Genomic DNA, 23,481 nt, shown 5'->3' on the forward strand with positions numbered 1-23,481 from the left:
CGCCCATCTGTCAGATTTTACTGCCAAAAAAGAAGTTTCAGTCTACACGGAAACTTTTCCGTAGGTTCTTCTTCACAAGAAGATGGAAGCCGGTGTTTCGCAGGAGTCTCTTGGAGGAGGGCTAGCGGGGGCCTATCCGGCCTCTGGCCCCCAGGAGCGAATCACAGAAAAGTCCTCTTTTTTTATTCCTTCCAGCATGGTCCAGTGGATAGAGCCCGGGCCCGGGCATCAGAAGGATGTGGGTTCTAATTGCCTCTGCTCTGACAGCAGGCAAGTCAGTACCTCAGTTACCTCATCTGGAAAATGGGGATTAAGACTGGGAGCCCCATGTGGGACCGGGACTATGTCCAACCCCATTTGCTTGTATCCACCCCAGGGCTTAGTACAGTGCCCGGCACATGGTAAGTGCTTAAACACCCCAATTATTATTGTTTCCTTCTATAATCGATCATATTTGAGTGCTTACTGGGCCCAGACCACGGTGCTAAGCATGTGGGAGAGTAAAAACAGAAACGGTGGTAGACAAGCTCCTACAAGCTCCTAGACTGTCGGTCATGTTTATTGAGCGCTTAATGGGGGCAGAGCCCTGTACTTAGTGGTTAGTTCAGGGCTCCGCACACATGAAGCGCTCAATAAATATGACCGACAGTCTAGAGGAAGAAAAAGCCAAATAGCCTAAATGTCGGCAGCACTGAGCTCAGAAGCTGGGACCCGACTCCTGAGGTTGGACGTCCCTCGACCTTGTTTTTTTGGTTTCCCCCCTTGGTTTCGGGCCTAAAACTCCAAACCCACCTCAATGAAAGTGCTCAGGGCAGGTTTGTGGCGTCATGGGAGCTGGGGAGGGCTCATCCTTTTCGTGTACTCTCCCAAGAACTTATTACAGTGCTTTGCACACAGTAAGCGCTCAATGAATATGATTGACTGGCTGAATGAAGCCAAAGATTCCTTGCTCTGCTCAGTCCTAGATAGGAAGCGGGCACCGCCAGGTGAACAATGAGCCCAAGATCAGTAATGGGCCGGCGCTGGGTTCTAATCCTGGCTCTGCCACTTATTGCTTTGTGACTTTGGGCAAGTCTCTTCACTTTGCCTCAGTTGCCTCATCTGTAAAATGGGGACTAAGACGGTGAGCCCCACGTGGGACAACGTGATGACCTTGTTATCTCCCCCAGGGCTTAGAACAGTGCTTGGCACATAGTAAGAGCTTACCAAATGCCATCATATTTTATATATATATATATATATATATACACACTAAAAATGGAGATGAAGACTGTGAGCCTCTTGTGGGACCACCTGATTACCCTGCAGCTACCTCAGCGCTTAGAACAGTGCTTGGCACATAGTAAGAGCTTACCAAATGCCATCATATTATATATATACATATATTTATACATATACCAAATGCCATCATATTATATATATATATATGTATATATGTATATAATGGGGAAGAAGACTGAGCCTCTCGTGGGACCACCTGATTACCCTGCATCTACCTCAGTGCTTAGAACAGTGCTTGGCACATAGAGCTTACCAAATGCCATCATATTATATAATTACATATAATATATATCATATAATGTCATTATATATGATATATAATATATATATAATTATATGATGGCATTTGGTAAGCTCTTACTATATATATAAAATATATATATTTGGTAAGCTCTTACTATATATCTCAAAATGGGGATGAAGACTGTGAGCCCCACGTGGGACCACCTGATGACCCTGCATCTGAGCGCTTAGAACAGCGCTCGTCACATGAAGAGGACCTACCAAAGGCCATCATCATGATGACAGTAAGAGCTTAAATACCACATGTGGGTGGGGAGGAAGGGACGACCCTCCGGCCCGGAGGCCTTGAAGGTCCTCCAGCCATTAAAAGCCTGGGGGGGCGGTAGGGGAGACCGGCAGGGGGCGCAGGACTTTGGTTCCCCGGCGCCCCTCTGGCCCGGCCCGGCTCGTCTCGGTGGTTCCGGCGGAAGGGGGGAGGGGACGCGGCGCTCGGAGCCGCCCCATAAGCCCCCGTTCTGGCCGCCGCGCGCCCTCTTCCCCTCCTCCATCATGGCGGTGAGTAGCCGCGGCCTCCCCGCCCGCCATCCGCCGCCATCCGTCACCATCGGGGCCCCGGCCCCGCACCGTGCGGACGAGGGGCCGCCGGGGACACTCGGAGGAGCGGCGGGAGGGGAGAAGCCCGAAGACGGGCTTGGGGTGGGATGCCATGGTGGACAATTTGGGGACCGGCCCCCCCGGGGGGGGGGGGGGATGATGATGGTGATGATAAGAATAATAATAAAGATGGTAGTTGGTAAGCGCTTACCCTGTGCCCAACACTGTTCTAAGCGCTGGGGAGGATGCAGGGTCATCAGGCGGTCCCACGTGGGGCGCCCGGGCTTCATCCCCATTTTGCAGATGGGGTCACTGAGGCCCAGGGAAGGGACTTGCCCAAGGTCACCCAGCTAAGTGGCAGAGCCGGGATTAGAACCCACGACCTCTGACTCCCAAGGCCGGGCTCTTGCCACTGAGCCACCCTGCTTCCTCTCATGATAATAATGTTGGTATTTGTTAAGCGCTGACTCTGTGTAGAGCACTGTTCAAAGCCCTGGGGCAGATACAGGGTCATCAGGTGGGCCCACGTGAGGCTCACAGTCTTCATCCCCATTTGACAGATGAGGTGATTGAGGCCCAGAGAAGTTAATAATAATGTTGGTATTTGTTAAGCGCTTCCTATGTGCAGAGCACTGTTCTAAGCGCTGGGGTAAATACAGGGTCATCAGGTGGTCCCACGTGAGGCCCCCAGTCTTCATCCCCATTTGACAGACGAAGGAACTGAGGCCCAGAGAAGCGAAGCGACTTGCCCATAGTCACACAGCTGCCAAGTGGCAGAGCCGGGATTCGAACCCGTGACCTCTGCCTCCCCAGCCCGGGATGTTTCCCTGATGATGATGGTATTAAGCACTTAGTACGTAGGCACCTTGGTCCCCACATTGGTCGCCCCCGTGGCCCGGGGGCCTCCAGGAGGGAAAGCCTGAGCCTCGATGGGCTGCCTCTTAATAATAATACTGATATTTGGTAAGCGCTTACCGTGTGCCAAGCGCTGGGGTAGGTACGAGCTGATCAGGTAATAATAACGTTGGTATTTGGTAAGCGCTTACTATGTGCCAAGCGCTGGGGTAGGTACAAGTACACGTAGATACTTCGGCCAAGTCGCTTCGCTTCTCTGGGCCTCAGTTCCCTCATCTGTAAAATGGGGATGAAGACCACAAGCCCCATGTAGGACAACTTGATTACCTTGTATCTCCCCCAACGCTTAGAGCAGTGCTTGGCACATAGTAAGTGCTTAACAAATGCCGTCATCATCACTGTTCGAGGCACTGGGGTAAATACGAGCCGATCAAGTAATAATAATGTAGGTGTTCAGCGCTTACTATGTGCCCGGCACTGTTCAAAACTCTGGGGTAGATACAAGCCGATAAGGTAATAATGTTGGTATTTGTTAAGCGCTTACTACGTGCCAAGCACTGTTTGAAGTACTGGGGTAAATACAAGCCGATCAGATAATTGTAATGTTGGTATTAAGCGCTTACTACGTGCCAAGCACTGTTCGAAGCACTGGGGGAAGATACAAGGTCACCAGGTTGTCCCGTGGGGCTCACCGTCTTCGTCCCCATTGTAGAGATGAGGGAACTGAGGCCCGGAGAAGTGAAGTGACTTGCTCAAAGTCACCCAGCTGACAAGTGGGGGAGGCGGGATTAGAACCCACGACCTCCGGCTCCCTTCTTGCCCCCCCCCCCCCGGGGTGGGCGGGCGGGGTGACGGGGCTGACCCCGCCGCTGCGTCTCCTCCCTCCCAGCAAGATCAGGGTGAGAAGGAGAACCCCATGCGCGAACTCCGCATCCGCAAGCTGTGCCTCAACATCTGCGTCGGGGAGAGCGGGGACAGGCTGACCCGGGCCGCCAAAGTGCTGGAACAGCTCACCGGACAGACCCCCGTCTTCTCCAAAGGTGAGCCGCCCCCCACCCCCGGGACGCTGAGGTACCTCCTCGGCGCTTACTACGTGCCAGCCGCCGGTCTGAGCGCCGAGGGACAGGCAGGGCAGTCGGATGGGACGCGGGCCCTGCCCCACGTGCGTCCCTTCATTCACCCGTATTTATTGAGCACTTACTATGTGGACTAAGCGCTTGGACAGTATAGTTCGGCAACGGGTCGCAGTCTAGACGGGGGAGACAGACAACAAATCAAGTAGACGGGCATCAAAATACATAAACAGAATTATAGATGTCTACACGTTGGGCTCACAGCCTTAATCGCCATTCTGCAGATGAGGGAATTCATTCAGTCGTATTTATTGAGTGCTTACTCTGTGCAGAACACTGTCCTAAGCGCTTGGAATGTACAGTTCGGCAGTAGAGACTGATGGGAATGGAGGCCCAGTGAAGCCACTTGCCCAAAGTCACACGGCAGACAGGTGGTGGAGCTGGGAGTAGCCTGTTGACTTCTTTTGATGTCTGTTCCCCCACCTGCTAGACTGTGAGCCCGTTTGTTGGCTAGGGACTGTCTCTATTTGTTGTTGAATTGTGCTCTCCCAGCGCTTAGTACAGTGCTCTGCACACAGTAAGCGCTCGGTAAACATGAATGAACGAACCCGGGTCCTTCTGATTCCCAGGCCTTAGCCGCTAGGCCACGCTGCCTCTCAGGCACATCCCGGGTCGTTTGGGATAGGGGGTCCTGAGCCTCGGAGCCGCCGGCCCGGGGGTTAGGAGGGCTCGTCGTCTTCCCCAAAAAGCACTTAGCCCGTGGCTAGTGCAGCGTGATTGCCGTGGGCCAGCTGCGGGGAGGGGGAGCTGGGGTAACGCGGCAGCCCCTAGCATTTACGGGGAGAACGGATCCTGAGTCCCCATTTTACAGATGAGGCCCAAAGAAATGACTTACCCAAGGTCGGCAGCAGGCTAGCGACAGAGCCGGGATTAGAACCCGGGCCCACGCTGGCGTTTGAGGCCGCAAATGCAAAGTCTGACCGTCTTGATCGAGAAACCGTTCACCATTTGAAGCCGTCTGGTTCCCTGAGCCGGAGGCTTTGGTTTGGGGAAATTGGTTCACCCTAGCTCTTTTAACCACGACCATTGGTTAAAAATTAGATTGGCTTCCAACACAGTGCCCCCCTGCCGCTTTGAAGTTGGCAAAGCGATGTTGGCACGGGGGTCCGTTTGATGTAGAGCTAACTCAATCGAGGTGACTTGCCAACGTCAGGATTGAGTGCCCCACGGGGAGATCGATCGATGGATGATGCGGATTGCTACTGTGTAGACGACTAGACCGGCTCCGGGAAGCGTGCAGGACTACATTAGACTCCTCCCGTCGTGGATCTTAAAATCTCGCGGGCAGAGTTTCTCTTTGGGGGTGCCGACTGGTATCGGCCGCCTTCTCCACCCCAAGCACTGAACTAGATACGAAGCGGACGGATTGAACAGGCCAGATGAGAGCGAGTTGATGGGCAAGTGGATCGTTCGGTGGTATCGACTGGGTGCTTAATATGTGCGGTGCACTGTACTGAGTGCTTGGGAGACTACGGTACAGCAGGATTATGTTCCCTGCCCTTAAGGAGCTTAGGGTCTAGAGGAATGCCAATAATTGGAATTGGGGTCGTGGGCAGCCTGTGGGGGCCGTGGCACTGGGGTACTTGGGCTTCGCGGGCCTCGTCGAGGCCGGACATTTGGGGGCCAAAGCCACTCAGAGGCGGTTCCTTGCAGCTCGCTACACCGTCCGGTCCTTCGGCATCCGGAGGAATGAGAAGATCGCCGTACACTGCACGGTCCGGGGGGCCAAGGCCGAGGAGATCCTGGAGAAGGGGCTCAAGGTGAGGCCCGAATCCCGCTCTTCCCGTCCGTGCCCGACCCTCGGTCGGGATGTTCCTGAGGACCGGGGGATCCGGGCTGCAAGCGTCTTGGGGGTTGGGGTGGTCGTCGGCACCCGGGTCCGTACGGCGTGGCGCCTCGGGAGTTGGAGTCTCCGGTGAGGGCCGGGTAGGGGCCCCCCTGGGGAGACGTAACGCGGGTGCCTTGCTCTTTCAGGTGCGAGAATACGAACTGAGGAAAAACAACTTCTCCGACACCGGCAACTTCGGCTTCGGGATCCAGGAACACATTGACCTGGGCATCAAATACGACCCGAGCATTGGCATCTACGGCTTGGACTTCTACGTGGTGCGTGCGCCGCCTGGTCTCCCCGGCGCCGGCTTGTGGGGGGCAGCGGGGGGCTACCGTCTTGAGCGGTCCCGTCGGTGAGGAGCGAGCCCCGTGGGGCCCCGGGTGATGAGGGCCGGGGTTCAGGCCGTGAGGCGGGCCTGGTGGTGGCTGGAGCCGGGCCGCCTCCGTCCAGAGGGAGCGGGCAACGTCCGATCGATCGGCCTACTTTACTGAGCGGTTACTGTGCGCGGAGCACTGTGTGAAACATCTGAAGGCGGGTTGAAAGGCGGGTGCCGTCGGGTCCGGAGCGAGAAGAAATGAGACGGGATGACGCTGGCAAGGAGGAGGGTCCTGTCCTAGAGTTGTTTGGGTGGGGACCGATATAGGGAGGTCGATCCATTGACGACCGGAGGATCTCTTCCAGTGGCAGAAGGCTCCTTCCGCGGAGGTTATAATAATTACGGCATCTGTGCCGAGCACCGTACTAGGCGCTGGTTATCCTTGGAGGTCATGGCCGTGCCGACTGCCCCGGGCCCGAGGACGGTCTAGCGGGGACCCAGTCGTTCAGCACGCGCCCCTGCTCTGAGCATCTACGTTGATCATCCCTCTGATCTGGGAGAAGGATATTCGTAAAGCGCTTATTATGCGGTGAGCACCGTTCTAAGCATTGGGGTGGCAGTAACTAACTCATCGGGTTGGACAAGTCCGTGACCCACAGGGAGCTCACGGTCTTAATCCCCATTTTACAGATGAGGTCACCGAGGCCCAGGGAAGTGAAGTCACTTCTGGTCACACAGCAGACAAGTGTCAGAGCTGGGATTAGAACCCAGCGCCTTCTGACTCCCAAGCCCGGGCTCTAACCACTAGGCCGTGCTGGGAGGAGGTGGCCGCACCCCAGGTAACAGGGTCCTGGGAGAGATGGCGTCGGTCAGACGGGAGTGTGTGAGCCCTTACTGGGGACCTGGGTTCTAATCCAGATTCTGCCGCCTGCCTGCCGTGTGACTTGGGACGAGTCACTGCCTTCGTCTGTAAAGTAGGGATTCCCTTCCATAGTCTCTCGAGGTGCTCGTTGAGCGTTTACCCTGTGCCGAGCACTGTTCTAAATGCTGAGGTAAAATATAAAGTCATCAGGGAGGTCCCTGCCCCACCCGGCACTCACGGTCCAAATTGGAGCAAGACGGATTTAATCCCCATTAAACCTTCTTTACTCCGACTCACTCTCCCTTCTGCCCCACAGCACTTACATACATATCTTTATATGTGAGACATTATTTATTCATACGAACATCTTCCCGCTCTAGACTGTAAACTCCTTATGGGCAGGGAACGTGTCTGCTGATTGCACCGTATCGTACTCTGTCGGACGCTCCGTACAGCGCTCCGCACAAAGCAAGCGCTCGGTAAATCCACTGACTTACAGATGGGGGTCACTGAGGCACAGAGAATTGACTCAGCCGAGGTCGCACAGCAGACGAGTGGCGGAGCCGGGATCGGAACCCAGGTCTCGGCCTCCCGGGACCTGCTTCTCCCTCTCCCCCTCCTCTGGTGGGTGGCAGGAGTCGATCCGATAGGATCCCGTATCTACCTCAGCCGGACACGGCGTCCGGCGCAGAGCCGGCGCAGAACGAGAGCTCCAGGGTCCCCATTATCGGGTTTCCCTTGCAGGTCCTGGGCCGGCCGGGCTTCAGCATCGCAGACAAGAAACGCAGGACGGGCTGCATTGGGGCCAAACACAGAATCGGCAAGGAGGAGGCCATGCGCTGGTTCCAGCAGAAGGTGAGGCCCGGCCCCTCTCGTGTGGAGACGTGGGAGGGCCCAGACCCCCTCTCTCTCCGCCCCCCTCTGAGCCCCGCGTCTTTCTCTTTCAGTACGACGGAATCATCCTGCCCGGCAAATGAGTTCCAGTCGCCATCCCCGCCGTCAATAAAACCTGTTCCGTGACTTCCCCGTGTCTTCTGTTGAGAGCGCTCTGGGGTCCGGGATCCCGAGTCGGGGGGGCGGGCCGGAAACGGGGGCTAGAACTAGATTGCACGAGCGAGGTGGGCTGAGTTATAATAATTATTATTATTATTATTACGGTGTTTGATAAGCGCTTACTATGTGGCAGTCACTGTCCATAGCGCTAGGGTGGGCGCGTGCAAATTGGGCTGGACGCAGTTCTACGTGAGGCTCACAGTCTTAATCCCCATTTTACGGGTGAGATGACTGAGGCCCGGAGAAGTGAAGCGACTTCTGGTCACAGAGCAGACGAGGGCCAGGGCTGGGATTAGAACCCAGGATCTGACTAATAATAATAATGATGATGTTGGTATTTGTTAACCGCTTACTATGTGCAGAGCAGCGTTCTAAGCGCTGGGGGCCTGGGCTTTTAAAAAGACGCCGAGCCTACACACCAGCCACCCCAAGGAAGATTATTCATCCTAGGTAGCTGGAGAGCCTTGCCTCTTTAAAGACCAACCTTACCTACTCCTTCAGGTGTCTGGCTTCGGTCGGTATTTTTTAAACGGTGTAAACCCTGCCTCAAATCGCTTCTAATCCACGCTCTTACGTATGAGGGCTCGGGGCCACGGTGCGTTGGTTGTTCTGTCCTTCCATCTGCACGTTTTGTTTGGTGAAAGCCCCTCGGGCCGCGTGCCAACTCGGCCTTCGACCCCTTCTCCGAGACGGCAGCCGACTGGCTTCTTGGCTGAGGGCGTCGAGTCGGCGGAGCGCTGAGGAACTTCGCTCTGGAGGTTTAATCTAGAAGCGGAGGCTGGGGTGAATAAGAAAAATACGATGGGTTTTGTTAAGCGCTTACTGTGTGCCGAGCACTGTACTGAGCGCTGGGATAGATACAGGTTAATCAGGTTGTCCCACGTGGAGCTCACGGTCTTTATTTTACAGATGAGGTAACTGAGGCCCAGAGAAGTGGCTTGCCCAAAGTCACCCAGCTGACAAGTGGTCGGAATTAGAACCCGCAACCTCCGACTCCCAAGCCCGGGCTCTTTCCGCTCAGTCACGCTGCTTCTCCGTCGGCGTTCTCCAGGTCCTCGCATCTCCCCTCCGTGTCTTCCTCACGCTCTCTCCGTCCCTTCATTCGTATTTATCGAGCGCTTCCTGGGTGCAGGGCACTGGACTAAGCGCCCGGGAAGCCCAATAGAAACGATCCTGCCCACAGTGGGCTCACAGTCCGAAAAGGACTCTTCGGCTTCAGCTCTCGAGTGTTCAGTAGCGACTTGAAGGTGCTGCAAAGCCGGCTGGTTGCTGCCTGGTCCTGGAGAGAAAGAATCCCGTCCCCCAGGCTCAGCTTCATTGGGTCCTCGCTCCCGTCGCGAAGGAAAACTCCTCTCATTCATTCAGTAGTACTTATTGAGCGCTTACTACATGCAGAGCACTGTACTGAGCACTTGGGATGTATAATGCGGCAACAGATAGAGACCGTCCCTGCCCATTGACGGGCTCACGGTCTAATCGGGGGAGACGGATGGACAGAAGACGGGCTTGGGAGTTCGTGGGTTCTAATCCCGGCTCCTCCGCTTGTCAGCTGTGTGACCTTAGGCAAGTCACTTTACTTCTCTGTGCCTCAGTCCCCTCCCCGATTAGACTGTAATAAGCCCGTCACCGGGCGGGGATTGTCTCTATGTGTTGCCGAACTGTCCATTCCCAGCGCTTAGTACAGTGCTCTGCACATAGTAAGCACTCAATAAATACTATCGAATGCCTGAAATGAACAGAAACAAGACAACGTCGTCACGATGTTGTCAGGAAGGGTTCTCCTTCCCTTAATGCTGGTATTTGCAGGAAGCGGACGGTTTCGGTGGTTTTGAAAAGGAATCAGATAGAATCACGGACGAATTACTGTGTGCAGGGCACTCCTAAGCGCCTGATTTCCAACGAGGCATTGAGGTTTTTGCGGGTGGCGGGCATTTGGAAGAGTACAAGGGTTGGTAGACACGAGCTTACAATAATTATTGTATTAAGCACTTACTATGTGCCAGGCACTGTAATAATAATCATGGCATTTGTTAAGCGCTTACTACGTTCTAAGCATTGGGGAGGATACCAGGTGATCAGGTTGTCCCTCGTGGGGCTCACAGTCTTCCCATTTTACAGATGAGGTCGCTGAGGTACAGAGGAGTGAAGCGACTTGCCCAAGGCCACACAGCTGGCAAGCGGCGGAACGGGGATTTGAACCCATGACCTCTGACTCCCAAGCCCGGGCTCTTTCCGCTGAGCCACGCTGCTTCTAACTGTACAAACACGAGGGTGGTTGTGGATGGAGAACAAACCTGGGAGTCCGAAGGACCTGGGTTCTAATCCCAACTCCGCCACTTAGCTCTGTAACTTCGGGCCAGTCGCTTGAACTTCTCTGGGCCTCGGTTACCTCGCCGGTAAAATGGGCACGAAGACCGTCAGCCCCACGTGGGACATCCTGATAACCTTGTACCCGTCCCAGCGCTCGGCACAGAGTAGGCGCTTAACACATAGCATCATTATTCAGGACTTAGATGTGGTGGAAGGACCGAAGTGGGGGAGGAGGAGATAATGACAGCAGGACTTTGAGGGACAACTTCTGTCCGTCAAGCCAGAGATTATAATAATGATAATGTTGGTATTTGTTAAGCGCTTACTATGTGCCGAGCACCGTTCAGCAGGAGAGGTCTGTACGGGGCTCGACGAACTGTTTGGCTGCCCCCCGCGCCACCGCGGAGACCATCTGTGCAGGACCGAAGACCGGGTTGGAAGTGGATTTTTCTAGGGTCGAATTCCTTTGAAGGCCCAGACGAACGACCCGGTGGATAGAGCACCGACCTGGGGCTCGGACCGTCAGAAAGACGTGTGGCCGGGGCTTTGGGGATTTTTTAAAAAATGGTATTTGTTAAGCGCTTACTGCGTTATCGAACCCTGTTCCGAACGCTGGGGTTAGTCTGAATGAATCAGATGGGGGTTTGGGTTGGGACCTCATGTCATGTAACACCGTGGAGTGGACAGAGCCCGGGCCTGGGAGTCAGAAGGTCGAGGGTTCTAATCCCGGCTCCGCTCCTTGTCTGTTGTGTGACCTTGGGTGAGTCACTTCACTTCGCAGGCCTCAGTTCCCTCATCTGTAAAATGGGGATCGAGACTGAGCCCCACATGCGACAGGATCCGACTCGATTCGCTTGGATCCACCCCGGCACTTAGTACGGTGCCCGGCATATAATAAGCACTTATTCATTCATTCGATGCATTCGATAGTATTTATTGAGCGCTTACTATGTGCAGAGCACCGTACTAAGCGCTTGGAGTGAACAAGTCGGCAACAGATAGAGACGGTCCCTGCCGTTTGACGGGCTTGCGGTCTGATCGGGGGAGACGGACAGACGAGAACACTTAAGAAATACCATTATTATTATTTTTACTATTAGTCCAAGATTTGTCTTATTATGGTACTTCTTAAGCGTTCGCCACGTACTGGGGGGTAGATACGAGGTAATCAGGTTGGACACAGTCCCCGTCCACACTGGGCTCAGGCTCCCCATTTTTTACTGATTAGATAACTGAGGCCGAGAGGAGCCAAGTGACCTGCCCGAGGTCACGCAGCAGATAAGTGGTGGAGCCGGAGATTAGAACCCTTGACCCTCTGACTCCCAGGCCCCGGGTTCTATCCGCTCCACAGTGTTAATTGGCATGAGGTCCCAAACCCCAATCTAACCACTTCAGATTAACCCCAGCGGTTGGAACCATGTTTGATATATAGTAAGCGCTTCACAAATACCATTAAGAACCCAAAATCCCGATCACGCTGCCGTCCACACGTCTATCTGACGCTCTGCACCGGCGCTGGACGCCCCGGTTCCGCAGGATGGGACCTCGCTTTTCTTAGACATTTTTGATTTCCCTGACTTGGAGTTGTTGCAGAGAAGAGGGAAAAGGAGGAGGGAGGGGAAAGCGTGAGCTCTTCTGAACGCACCTAATCATCCCTGAGGGAACGAGGTGATAATGCTATTTATTAGGTGCTTCCTAGGTCCCTAGGAGATCAGAGGGTTAAGTCTTTCGGGGCAAGAAAAAGGTGTGAAGACTTAAGGTAATCGCCCCCCTGGTGTTAACGACTCGAGAAGGCGTTCCATACAGCGCTCCTCTACTGTTAGAGTGTTTATTAAGAGCCTTTTATGTTGCAGTGCCGTGCTAACCGTTGGGGATAGAAGCAAGATAACCAGACGGGACGCTGTCCCTCAGCAGAATAGCGGCTAGAGCCCGGGCCTGGGATTCTGAAGGTCATAATCATGATGGCATTTAAGCGCTTACATTGTGTCAAGCACCGGTCTGAGCGCCGGAGAGGATACAAGGTGATCAGGTTGTCCCACGTGGGGCTCCCGGTCTTCATCCCCATTATAGAGATGCGGGAAGCGAGGCCCGGTGAAGTGACTTGCCCCAAGTCACCCAGCTGACAAGCGGCTGAGCCTGGATTTGAACCCATGACCACGGCGGCTTCTCACCCCGGCTCTGCCACTTGTCTGCAGGGTGACCTTGGGCAAGCCGCTTCGCTTCTCTGGGCCTCGGTTCCCCCGTCTTGAGACGGTGAGCCCCACGTGGGACGAGGACTAATAATAGTAATCATGTTGGTATTTGTTAAGCGCTTACTATGTGCCGAGCACTGTTCTAAGCGCTGGGGTAGACATAGGGGAATCGGGTCGTCCCACGTGGGGCTCACAGTCTTCATCCCCGTTTTACAGATGAGGGAACTGAGGCCCAGAGAAGTTAAGTGACTTGCCCACAGTCACACAGCTGACAAGTGGCAGAGCTGGGATTCGAACTCATGACCTCTGACTCCAAAGCCCGTGCTCTTTCCACTGAGCCACGCTGCTTCTAATGTTGGTATTTGTTAAGCGCTTACTATGTGCCGAGCACTGTTCTAAGCGCTGGGGTAGACACAGGGGAATCGGGTCGTCCCACGTGGGGCTCACAGTCTTAATCCCCATTTTACAGATGAGGGAACTGAGGCCCCGAGAAGTCAAGTGACTTGCCCAAAGTCACACAGCTGACAAGTGGCCGAGCCGGGATTCGAACCCATGACCTCTGACTCCAAAGCCCGTGCTCTTTCCACTGAGGACTGGATCCAACCCGTCTTGCTCGCATCCACCCCGGCGCTTAATACAGGGCCTGGCACTTAGTTGAGCGCTTAACACATACCATCATCGTCATTGGCTCAATGGAAAGAGCCCGGGCTGGGGAGTCAGAGGTCATGGGTTCAAATCCCGCCTCTGCCGCTTGTCAGCTGTGTGACCGTGGGCAAGTCACTTCACTTCTCTGGCCCTCAGTTCCCTCCTCTGTAAAATAGGGATGAAGACCGGGAGCCCCACCTGGGACACCCTGATGCCCCTGTATCTCCCCCAGCGCTTAGAACAGTGCTCTGCACAGAGTAAGCGCTTAACAGATACCAACATTATTATTATTATGAAAAAAATCTCGGTGAACCAAAGGAAAGAAGATTCCCGGGGTCAGGTGGCCAAAATCATTGCCCAGTCACTAGCCACGCTGCGCCGGCTCAGTGGAAAGAGCACGGGCTTGGGAGTCAGAGGTCATGGGTTCGAATCCCAGCTCTGCCACTTGACAGCTGTGTGACTGTGGGCAAGTCACTTCACTTCTCTGGGCCTCAGTTACCTCATCTGTAAAATGGGGATTAACCGTGAGCCTCACGTGGGACAACCTGATTCCCCTTTGTCTACCCCAGCGCTTAGAACAGTGCTCGGCACATAGTAAGCGCTTAACAAATACCAACATTATTATTAAGTGGCGTTGGAGGTGGGAGTAAGCGTTCAATGAATACGATTGATTGATTGATTGACTGGATGGATGAATGAAGGAAGGAAGGAATGAAGGAAGGAATGAGAGACTGGCCTGCGGCCCTAGGAGGTAACTGACCAATAGGAAATTTTCCTGTGGCTTTGAGCCGATTTCATTGGTCGGGAGAGGGGGGAAGGATTAAATCGTGTTAGAGACTGGAGAGTCCAGGATAAAACTGACCAATGGGAAATTGTCCCGTGGCTTTGCACTGATTTCATTGGTCGAGGAGGGGGGCGGGGGGGGCTCCCTTCCGTCTCCCTTCCTCCGCTCAGCATCTCCTGTCTCCTCCTTGTGCACCTTCTCATCAATCAGTCAATCAGTTGGATTTATTGATCGGTTGCTCCGCGCAGAGCACTGGACCGAGAGCTCAGCGCTTGTGTATATATGTGTAATTTATTCATTCATTCAGTAGTATGTATTGAGCCCTTACTATGTGCACAGCACTGTCCTAAAGCGCTTGGAATGGACAGCGCTTAGAACAGTGCTCTGCACATAGTAAGCGCTTAACAAATACCAAACAAATATATTATTAGATAGAGACCATCCCTGCCCCATGACGGGCTCACAATCTAAACGGACAGGCTCACGGCCTATATATCTATAATTCTGATTTATTAGTATCGATGCCCATTTACTTGTGTTGATGTGCATATAGCTGTAATTCTATTTATAGTGATACCTATTTACTTGTTTTGATATGCATATAGTTGTAATTCTATTTATTTATATTGTTGCCTGTTGACCTTTTTTTGATGTCCATCCCCCCCCCCCCCACCTTATAAGGCGGTAAGCCCTGTGTGGGCAGGGATTGTCTCTCTCTATTGCTGAATTGTACTTTCCAAGCGCTTAGTTCAGTGCTCTAATAATAATAATGATGGCATTTGTTAAGCGCTTACTATGTGCAAAGCACGGTTCTAAGCGCTGGGGAGGATACGAGGTGATCAGGTTGTCCCACGTGGGGCTCACAGTCTTAATCCCCATTTTACAGATTTGGTAAATGAGGCCCAGAGAAGTGACTTGCCCAAAGTCACACAGCTGACAAGCGGCCGGGCTGGGATTCGAACCCATGATCTCTGACTCCCAAGCCCGGGCTCTTTCCACTGAGCCACGCTGCGTGCTCCGCACACAGTAAGCACTCAATAAATACAATTGAATGAATGAATAAATGAATGAATGAATGATGGCATTTGTTAAACACTTACTATGTGCCAAGCACTGTTCTAAACGCTGGGCGTGATACAAGGTCATCAGGTTGTTCCCCGTGGGGCTCCCAGTCTTCATCCCCATTTGACAGAGGAAGGAACTGAGGCCCAGAGAAGTGAAGTGACTCGCCCACAGTCACCCAGCTGACAAGTGGGGGAGGCGGGGATTAGAACCCACGTCCTTGGGCCTCCCAAGCCCGGGCTCTGTCCACGTAGTCCAGTGCTCTGCATATAGTAGGCGCTCAATAGATACTATTACATGCATGATAAGCAGCGTGGCTCAGTGAAAAGAGGCCGGGCTTGGGAGTCAGAGGTCATGGGTTCGAATCCCGGCTCCGCCACTTGTCAGCTGTGGGACTTTGGGCAGGTCACTTCACTTCTCTGGGCCTCATCTGAAAAATGGGGATGAAGACTGGGAGCCCCATGAGGAACAACCTGATCACCTTGTATCCCCCCCAGCGCTCAGAGCAGCGCTTGGCCCGCAGTAAGCGCTTAACAGATACCTACATCATTATTATTATTAATCCCCCTTTTCCAGATGCGGGCACTGAGGCCCAGAGAAGTGAAGTGACTGGCCCACGGTCACACAGCTGCCAAGGGGCAGAGTCAGGATTCGAACCCATCTCGTTTCGGGAGGGTGGAGTCCTCGAGGGCCGGAAGGGTGGCCGCCGTCGGGGAGGAGGAAGCCCCCAGGGGGAGGAAGCGCCCACCCGTGAACGGGGAGCCCTCAACCGTCCCCGTTCCGCCTTTCGCACCCACAGCGCCCTTTCCTTTCCTCCTCGGAGCCTTCGAGGGACGCACGGCCTTCTGCACGGTGCAGGCCTCAGCACCACCTGAAAAAATCGTGGCTCAGTGGAAAGAGCCCGGGCTTGAGAGTCAGAGGTCATGGGTTCGACTTCCGGCTCTGCCCCTTGTCAGCTGGGTGACCCTGGGCAAGTCACTTCACTTCTCTGGGCCTCAGTTACCTCATCTGTCAAATGGGCATTAACTGTGAGCCTCACGTGGGACGACCTGATGACCCTGTATCTCCCCCAGCGCTTAGAACAGTGCTCTGCACATAGTAAGCGCTGAACAAATACCAACATTATTAGAAAATAAAAACAACGATCCCACCCCCCACAAAAATCCCCACCTCCCATCTTGGCTAGAGAATAAATCTTTGCAGAGAGGGGTAGCGGGGCCCAATAAGGAGAATAATATTCATTCAATAGTATTTATTGAGCGCTTAGTATGTGCAGAGCACTGTACTAAACGCTTGGGGTGGACAATTGGGCAACAGATAGAGACAATCCCTGCCCAATGACGGGGTCACAATCTAATCAGGGGAGACGGCTGGACAAAAACAAGTCAACGTAATCACCATAAATAGAATCAAGATGATAGTGTTTGTTTAGCGCTTACTATGTGCCCTACACCGTTCTAAGCGCTGGGGGAGATAGAATAATAATGTTGGTATTTGTTAAGCGCTTACTATGTGCAGAGCACTGTTCTAAGCGCTGGGGGAGATACAGGGTAATGAGGTTGTCCCACGTGAGGCTCACAGTTAATCCCCATTTTACAGATGAGGGAACCGAGACACAGAGAAGTGAAGGGACTTGCCCACAGTCACCCAGCTGACAAGTGGCAGAGCCGGGATTCGAACCCATGACCTCTGGCTCCCAAGCCCGGGCTCTTTCCACTGAGCCAAGATAGAAGCCTGACTACTTGATTTGTTTTGCTTAGAGAAGCAGCGTGGCTCAGTGGAAAGAGCATGGGCTTTGGAGTCAGGGCTCATGAGTTCGAATCCCAGCTCTGCCACTTGTCGGCTGTGTGACTGTGGGCAAGTCACTTCACTTCTCTGTACCTCATCTGTAAAATGGGGATTAAGACTGTGAGCCCCACGTGGAACAACCTAATTCCCCTATGTCTACCCCAGCGCTTAGAACAGTGCTCGGCACATAGTAAGCGCTTAACAAATACCAACATTATTATTATTATTTTGCGGCCCGTCTCCCCCGTTTAGACCGTGAGCCCGTCGTTGGGCGGGGATGGTCTCTCTCTGTGGTCCGATTGTCCATCCCCAGCGCTTAGTACAGTGCTCCGCCCACAGTAAGCGCTCAATAGATACGATTGAATGAAAGAGTGGATGAGGCTAATCGGTTTGGACACAGCCCCTGTCCGGCGAAGTCTTATTCCCCACTGTACCGACGAGGTGACTGAGGCACAGAGAAGTGAAATGACTTGCCTAAACTCACACAGCAGCCAAGGGGCAGAGGCGGGATTAGAACCCATGACCACCTGATTCCCACGCCTGTGCTCTATGAACCACGCCACACTAATGATGGTATTTTTTAAGCGCTTACTATGTGCCAAGCACTCTTCTAAGCGCTGGGGAGGATACAAGGTCATCAGGGTGGCCCACGCGGGGCTCCCCGTCTCCATCCCCATTTTCCAGATGAGGTCACCGAGGCCCAGAGAAGTGAAGTGACTTGTCCAAAGTCACACAGCCGAGAAGGGGCGGAGGCGGGATTAGAACCCACGACCTCCGAGTCCCACGCCCGGGCTCTTTCCACTTTCCAGGCCGGGCCCGGGAGTCAGAAGGTCCTGGGTTCTCGTCTCCCCCCGGCCTCCCCCCGCCCCCTCCGCCACCTGGGTGACTTTGCTGGGTGACTTTGGGGAAGTGGCTTCACTTCTCTGGGCCTCCGTTCCCTCATGCATAGAGAAGCAGCGCGGCTCAGTGGCAAGAGCCCGGGCTTGGGAGTCAGAGGTCGTGGGTTCTAATCCCGCCTCCGCCGCTCGTCTGCCGTGCGGCCTTGGGCAAGTCGCTTCTCTGGGCCTCAGTTCCCCCATCTGTAAAATGGGGGTTGTCTCCCCCTTCTAGACTGTGAGCCCGTCGTTGGGCAGGGATTGTCTCTGTTGCCAAACTGGACTTTCCAAGCGCTTAGTACAGTGCTCTGCACACAGTAAACGCTCAATAAATAGGATTAATAATGTTGGTATTTGTTCAGCGCTTACTATGTGCACAGCACTGTTCTAAGCGCTGGGGGAGATACAGCTTAATCAGGTTGTCCCCCATGAGGCTCACAGTCAATCCCCATTTTACAGATGAGGGAACTGAGGCCCAGAGAAGTAGGACTGGATGACTGAAGACTGAGCCCCTTGTGGGACAACCTGATGATCTTGTCTCTACCCCAGCGCTTAGAACAGTGCTTGGCACATAGTAAGCGCTTAACAAATGCCATCGTATTAGTAGTGGAAAGAAGACGGGGTTGGGAGTTGGAGGTCGTGGGTTCTAATCTCGGCTCCGCCCCTTGTCAGCTGGGTGATTTTGGGTTTCGCTTAACTTCTCTTCTCTGTGCCTCAGTTCCCTCATCTGTAAAATGGGGATTAAGACTGTGAACCCCACGAGGAACAACCCGCTTACCTTGTATCGACCTGATTTCCTTAATGATTTCCTTAGAGAAGCAGCGTGGCTCAGGGGAAAGAGCCCGGGCTTGGGAGCCGGAGGTCATGGGTTCGAATCCCGGCTCTGCCACTTAGCTGTGTGACTATGGGCAAGTCACTTCACTTCTCTGGGCCTCAGTTACCTCATCTGTACAATGGGGATGTAAGCCTCACGTAGGACCACCGGATTACCCTTTATCTCCCCCAGCGCTTAGAACAGTGCTCTACACATAGTAAGCGCTTAACAAATACCAACATTATTATTATTATTCCTTGTATCTCCCCCAGCTCTTAGAACAGTGCTTGGCACCTAGTAAATGCTTAACAAATATTATTATCATTATTATTATTATTATTAATAATAAAATGGGATGAAGACTGTGAGCCCCACGTGGGCCAGAGAGGCATCTAACATGATGATTTTATATCTTCTCTGGCGTCTGGCACAGAGTAAATGGGGATTTAGCCTGTGAGCCCCATGTGGGACAACCTGATGACCTCGTATTTCCCTCAATGCTTAGGACAATGCTTGGCACATAGTAAACGCCTAACAAATACCATTATTATTATTATTATTATTAATAGAATGGGGATGAAGACTGGGAGCCCCACGTGGGCCAGAGAGGCATCCAAACATGATGATTTTTATATCTACTCCGGCGCGTGGCTCAGTGGCAAAAGGCCGGGCTTGGGAGTCAGAGATCATGGGTTCAAATCTCGACTCGGGCGCTTGTCAGGTGGGCGACTTTGGGCAAATCACTTCACTGGGCCTCACTTGCCTCCTCTGTCAAATGGGGATGAAGACCGGGAGCCCCCCGTGGGACCCCCTCATCACCTTGTATCCTCTCCAGCTCTTAGAACGGTGCTCGGCGCATAGGAAGCGCTTAATAAATGCCATCATTATTAGTAACGTTCAACATAGAGGACGATTAATTATTATTAGGGGGCGGTGAGTGAGACTGGGGGCTCCTTTAACCTCCTTTTCGGGTTGGAGTCCAGCTCGGCCGGCCCGGGGGCTTTTTTCTGTGGCCCTGAGGTTGAGGCTTCGTGCTCGTCCTGCCCCTTTGCCATCAGCTCTTCTGGACATCCCTGCTGGGTGATCTCGGACAAATCACTCAACCTCTCTGTTCCTCCCTTTCCTCCTCTGTAAAATGGGCATCGAAATAGCCTCCCTCCCTTTTAGACTGCGAGTCCCGTGTGGGGCAGAGACGGTGATTGAGGGGAGGGTTTTGTAGCCACCCCAGCGTTTAGCGCGGGGCTTGGCACAGAGCAGGCGCTTAATAAATACAATCAATCAACGTTGAGTGCTTTACTGTGTAGAGGGGGACTGAACTGAACGCGGGGGAGTACAGTCAGTAGGCAAGAAAGCCGCCTTCGAGGAGCTTGCGATTTTAGAGGGAAGACGGACGATTCCAGGTAGGGGAAAGCATCGGGGTTTAATCATTTTGGTATTTGTTAAGCGCTTACTATGTGCCGAGCACCGTTCTAAGGGCTGGGGTAGACAGAGGGGAATCAGGTTGTCCCACGTGGGGCTCCCAGTCTTCATCCCCATTTGACAGATGAGGGAACTGAGGCACAGAGAAGTGAAGTGACTCGCCCACAGTCACACAGCCGACAAGTGGCAGAGCTGGGATTCGAACTCACGAGCCCTGACTCCAAAGCCCGTGCTCTTTCCACTGAGCCACGCTGCTTTTACAGCAACGTTGGGGCGAGTGGCATTTAGGGGGTGCGGATTCGAGGCCGAAGGTGACTCGGGGGTGGGAAAATGGGGTAGGGAGATGAGAAATGAGTCAGGGAAGGCCTCCTGGAGATTAAAGAGGAGCCGCCCCATTTAGTGGCAAGAGCCCGGGTTTGGGAGTCAGACGTCGTGGGTTCTAATCCCGCCTCCGCCCCTTCTCAGCTGCGTGCCTTTGGTCAAGTCACTTCACTTCTCTGGGCCTCGGTGACCTCATCTGGAAAATGGGGATGAAGACGGGGAGCCCCGCGTGGGACAACCCGATGACCCTGGAACCACCCCAGCGCTTAGAAAAGTGCTTGGCACCATAGTAAGGGCTTAACAGATACCATTATAGTAATAATAATAATTATTATTATTATTAAAGAGAAGCAGGGTGGTTTAGTGGAAAGAGCACGGGCTTGGGAGTCAGAGGTCGTGGGTTCTAATCCCGCATCCGCCATTCATTCAATCGTATTTATTGAGCGCTTACTGTGTGCAGAGCGCTGTATTAAGCGCTTGGAAAGCAACAGATAGAATCCATCCCTACTCAACAACGGGCTCACTGTGTGACTTTGGGCAAGTCGCTTAACTTCTCTGTGCCTCAGTTTCCTCATCTGGAAAAAAAGGGGGATGAAGACCGTGAGCCCCGCGCGGGACAATCCGCTCACCTTCTATGTCCCCCGGTGCCGAGAACAGTGCTTGGCACAGAGTAAGCGCCTAACAAATAGCAGCGTTATTATTAAAAGGGTTTGACAAGGAAGACAGCAGAGACCGGCCAGAGAAAGGACTGTAAAATAGACGCCAAGGGAGCTGAGCTGTACTGGGAGAGGAGCGAAGATCAATTAGATCTATTTATCTATTTATTGATCTATTCTGATGCTATCGATGCCTGGCTACTTGGTTGGTTTCGCTGTCTGTCTCCGCCCTTCCAGACCGTGAGCCCGATGTGGGGTAGGGATGGTCTCTATCTGTTCCTGAACTGTACTTTTCCCAAGCGCTCAGTACAGTGCTCTGCACACAGTAAGCGCTCAATAAATACTACTGAATGAATGAATAGCCGGGAGAGAGTTTATTAAAGCTGATGCTTAGGAGTTTCCTCGGTCAATTCCATCAGGGGGAATCGTTCGGGGGTCTCCCCTAGGTCCCTCCCTCCCGTGAAAGGGCGCAATAAATTGGTCTTTTACTGTTATTCTGTGCCTCAGTTTCCTCCTCTGTAAAATGGGGATTAAAACTGTGAGCCCCACGTGGGACAGGGGCTGTGTCCAACCCGATTTGCCTGTATCCACCCCAGCGCTTAGAAAAGTGCCTGGTAAATAGTAAGCACTTAACAAATACCACAATCATTATTATTATTATTATTATTATTAGATCGGAATTAGAAGATGCAATCTCTGTGGTTTTCCACCACAGTTCCTTTCGCTTTGGGACGCTGTTGCAGAATATTACAATATTTATCTCGGCTGCACTATTTGTAAATATTTTGGGGTTCTCCTCCCTCGGGATAAGAACTTGATACGTACCAATATTATTATTTATATTATTATAATTATTATTAGGCGTAAACCTCTTGCGGGAAGGGAATGTACCCGTTCTTTGATCTTACTAAGGGCTTAGTGCAGCGCGTAGCACCGAGTGGGTCCTGAGTAAAAGCTATGACTACTATTAGAAGAAAATGAGAAGGTCAATGAGATGAGAGAAAGGTGATTTGAGAAGGAGAGAGAAACGAGACCGGGCTGAGAGAGAGAGAGATGTCAATTTTATTTTAAAGTTGATATCACGGACGTGTGTCTCAACGAGGTAAATCAATTTCGACGTTTCTTATAGAAAGACATCCAAGATTCAGGCGCCTTCTCCGGTGGAGTTTCGACTCTGAGGGCCAAGAGCGCTGTTCTCTTAATATTCCTTCATATTCCTGTGCGGCATTATCGCCATAATTCCTGATAAACGTTTGATAACGATGCCTCTGACATGAATTCAGAAGCCATCCTTGAAGAGAAAAGGCCACAGGCCTCCGTCTTCTAAACAAGAGGGGAGAATGATGACAGGCACCTCATTCGGGCCACTTGGAGGATACGGCCACGGGTCAAGGACTCAGTTTGCCTCCAAGTAAAGTTATTTTACTTGGAAATTAACACCTTTCCCAGGGCGTTTCTCCAAACCTGGTGGTCCCAGGTGGTGAGACCACCCCTTGGGTTTCCGGAGCTCCCTAGAGGCGAGTCCCCTAAAGTGAGAATCACCCAGGGTGTGAACTCGCACAAGGTGAGAACGCCAGGTGAGAATCCCCCCAGTTGTCGATAAATAGTCCCGCTTGGAGTTGAGGAGAGACCACTTCTGGGGCAACCACGGAGGATCGTCTTGGGGAGGCCTCAGAACCGGGAGCGGAATCGAATCGGGAGAGGAGAGGAGCAGAAGCGAGCCGAGAGAGGAACGGCTTTGAGTCGAACCGAGAGAGGAACGGATTTGAGTGGAACCGGGCCGAGCGAGGAACGGATGTGAGTCGAATCGGGCCGAGAGAAGAACGGATTTGAGCGGAACCGGGCCGAGAGAGGAACGGATTTGAGCGGAACCGGGCCGAGAGAGGAGCGGAGCAGAAAGCAGAATCGAATCGAACTCAGAGCCGAAATGAGCAGCTTGGAGATGAGCAAAGGCGAGTCCCGGAGCGGCCAAACCGAGCGGGACCGAGACCGGAGCCAGGCCCGGACCAAGAGGGAACCCAGCCGAGATCGGAACCGAGTCCAGAACAGATTCGAAGCGACTTTGGACGGGATCCAGGTCCGGGACAGAACCGAGGGCAGAGGGGAGAAGAAAAAAATCGAGGCGAGCCAGGCCCGGACCAAAACGGAACCGAACCGAGACCAGAACCAAGCCCAGGTCAGTTTAGAAGGGATCCGGGCCCGGGGCAGGGCAGAGAAGACCGAGACCGAGCCGAACCGAGACCGGAGCCAGGCCAGAACCGAGCCGAGGAGAGATCGGAACCAGGCCCAGAACGAATTCGAAGCGAGTTTAGAGTGGATCCAGGTCCGGGGCAGAGCCGAGAAGAAAAAGATCGAGTCGAGTCAGGCCCAGACCAGAACGGAACCGAACCGAGATCGGAACCAAGTCCAGAGCAGATTCGAGGCGAGTGTAGAACGGCTCCAGGTGC

The 23,481-nt window shown here is 53.2% G+C and overlaps 1 protein-coding gene across 1 annotated transcript; it reads left to right on the forward strand.

Annotated features, from left to right (window-relative positions):
- The first annotated feature begins 1,994 nt into the window (after nt 1-1,994).
- Nucleotides 1,995-8,135, forward strand: RPL11 (ribosomal protein L11). The gene is made up of 6 exons (XM_001512031.5): nt 1,995-2,079; nt 3,863-4,013; nt 5,760-5,866; nt 6,081-6,212; nt 7,860-7,970; nt 8,063-8,135. Exons 1-6 carry the CDS (start codon nt 2,074-2,076, stop codon nt 8,090-8,092), a joined length of 537 nt encoding a protein of 178 aa, XP_001512081.1. The 5' UTR covers nt 1,995-2,073; the 3' UTR covers nt 8,093-8,135.
- Nucleotides 8,136-23,481: the final 15,346 nt, after the last annotated feature.

The sequence above is a fragment of the Ornithorhynchus anatinus genome, chromosome 16, assembly GCF_004115215.2.
Source record: "Ornithorhynchus anatinus isolate Pmale09 chromosome 16, mOrnAna1.pri.v4, whole genome shotgun sequence".
In the NCBI taxonomy this organism is placed as follows: domain Eukaryota; kingdom Metazoa; phylum Chordata; class Mammalia; order Monotremata; family Ornithorhynchidae; genus Ornithorhynchus; species Ornithorhynchus anatinus.

What these genes read in the sequence shown, in the direction of transcription:
- RPL11 (XM_001512031.5), top strand. An exon ending in TCCTGGAGAAGGGGCTCAAG is followed by an intron (nt 5,867 to 6,080) that starts GTGAGGCCCGAA and finishes TTGCTCTTTCAG; the next exon opens with GTGCGAGAATACGAACTGAG. An exon ending in ACGGCTTGGACTTCTACGTG is followed by an intron (nt 6,213 to 7,859) that starts GTGCGTGCGCCG and finishes TTTCCCTTGCAG; the next exon opens with GTCCTGGGCCGGCCGGGCTT.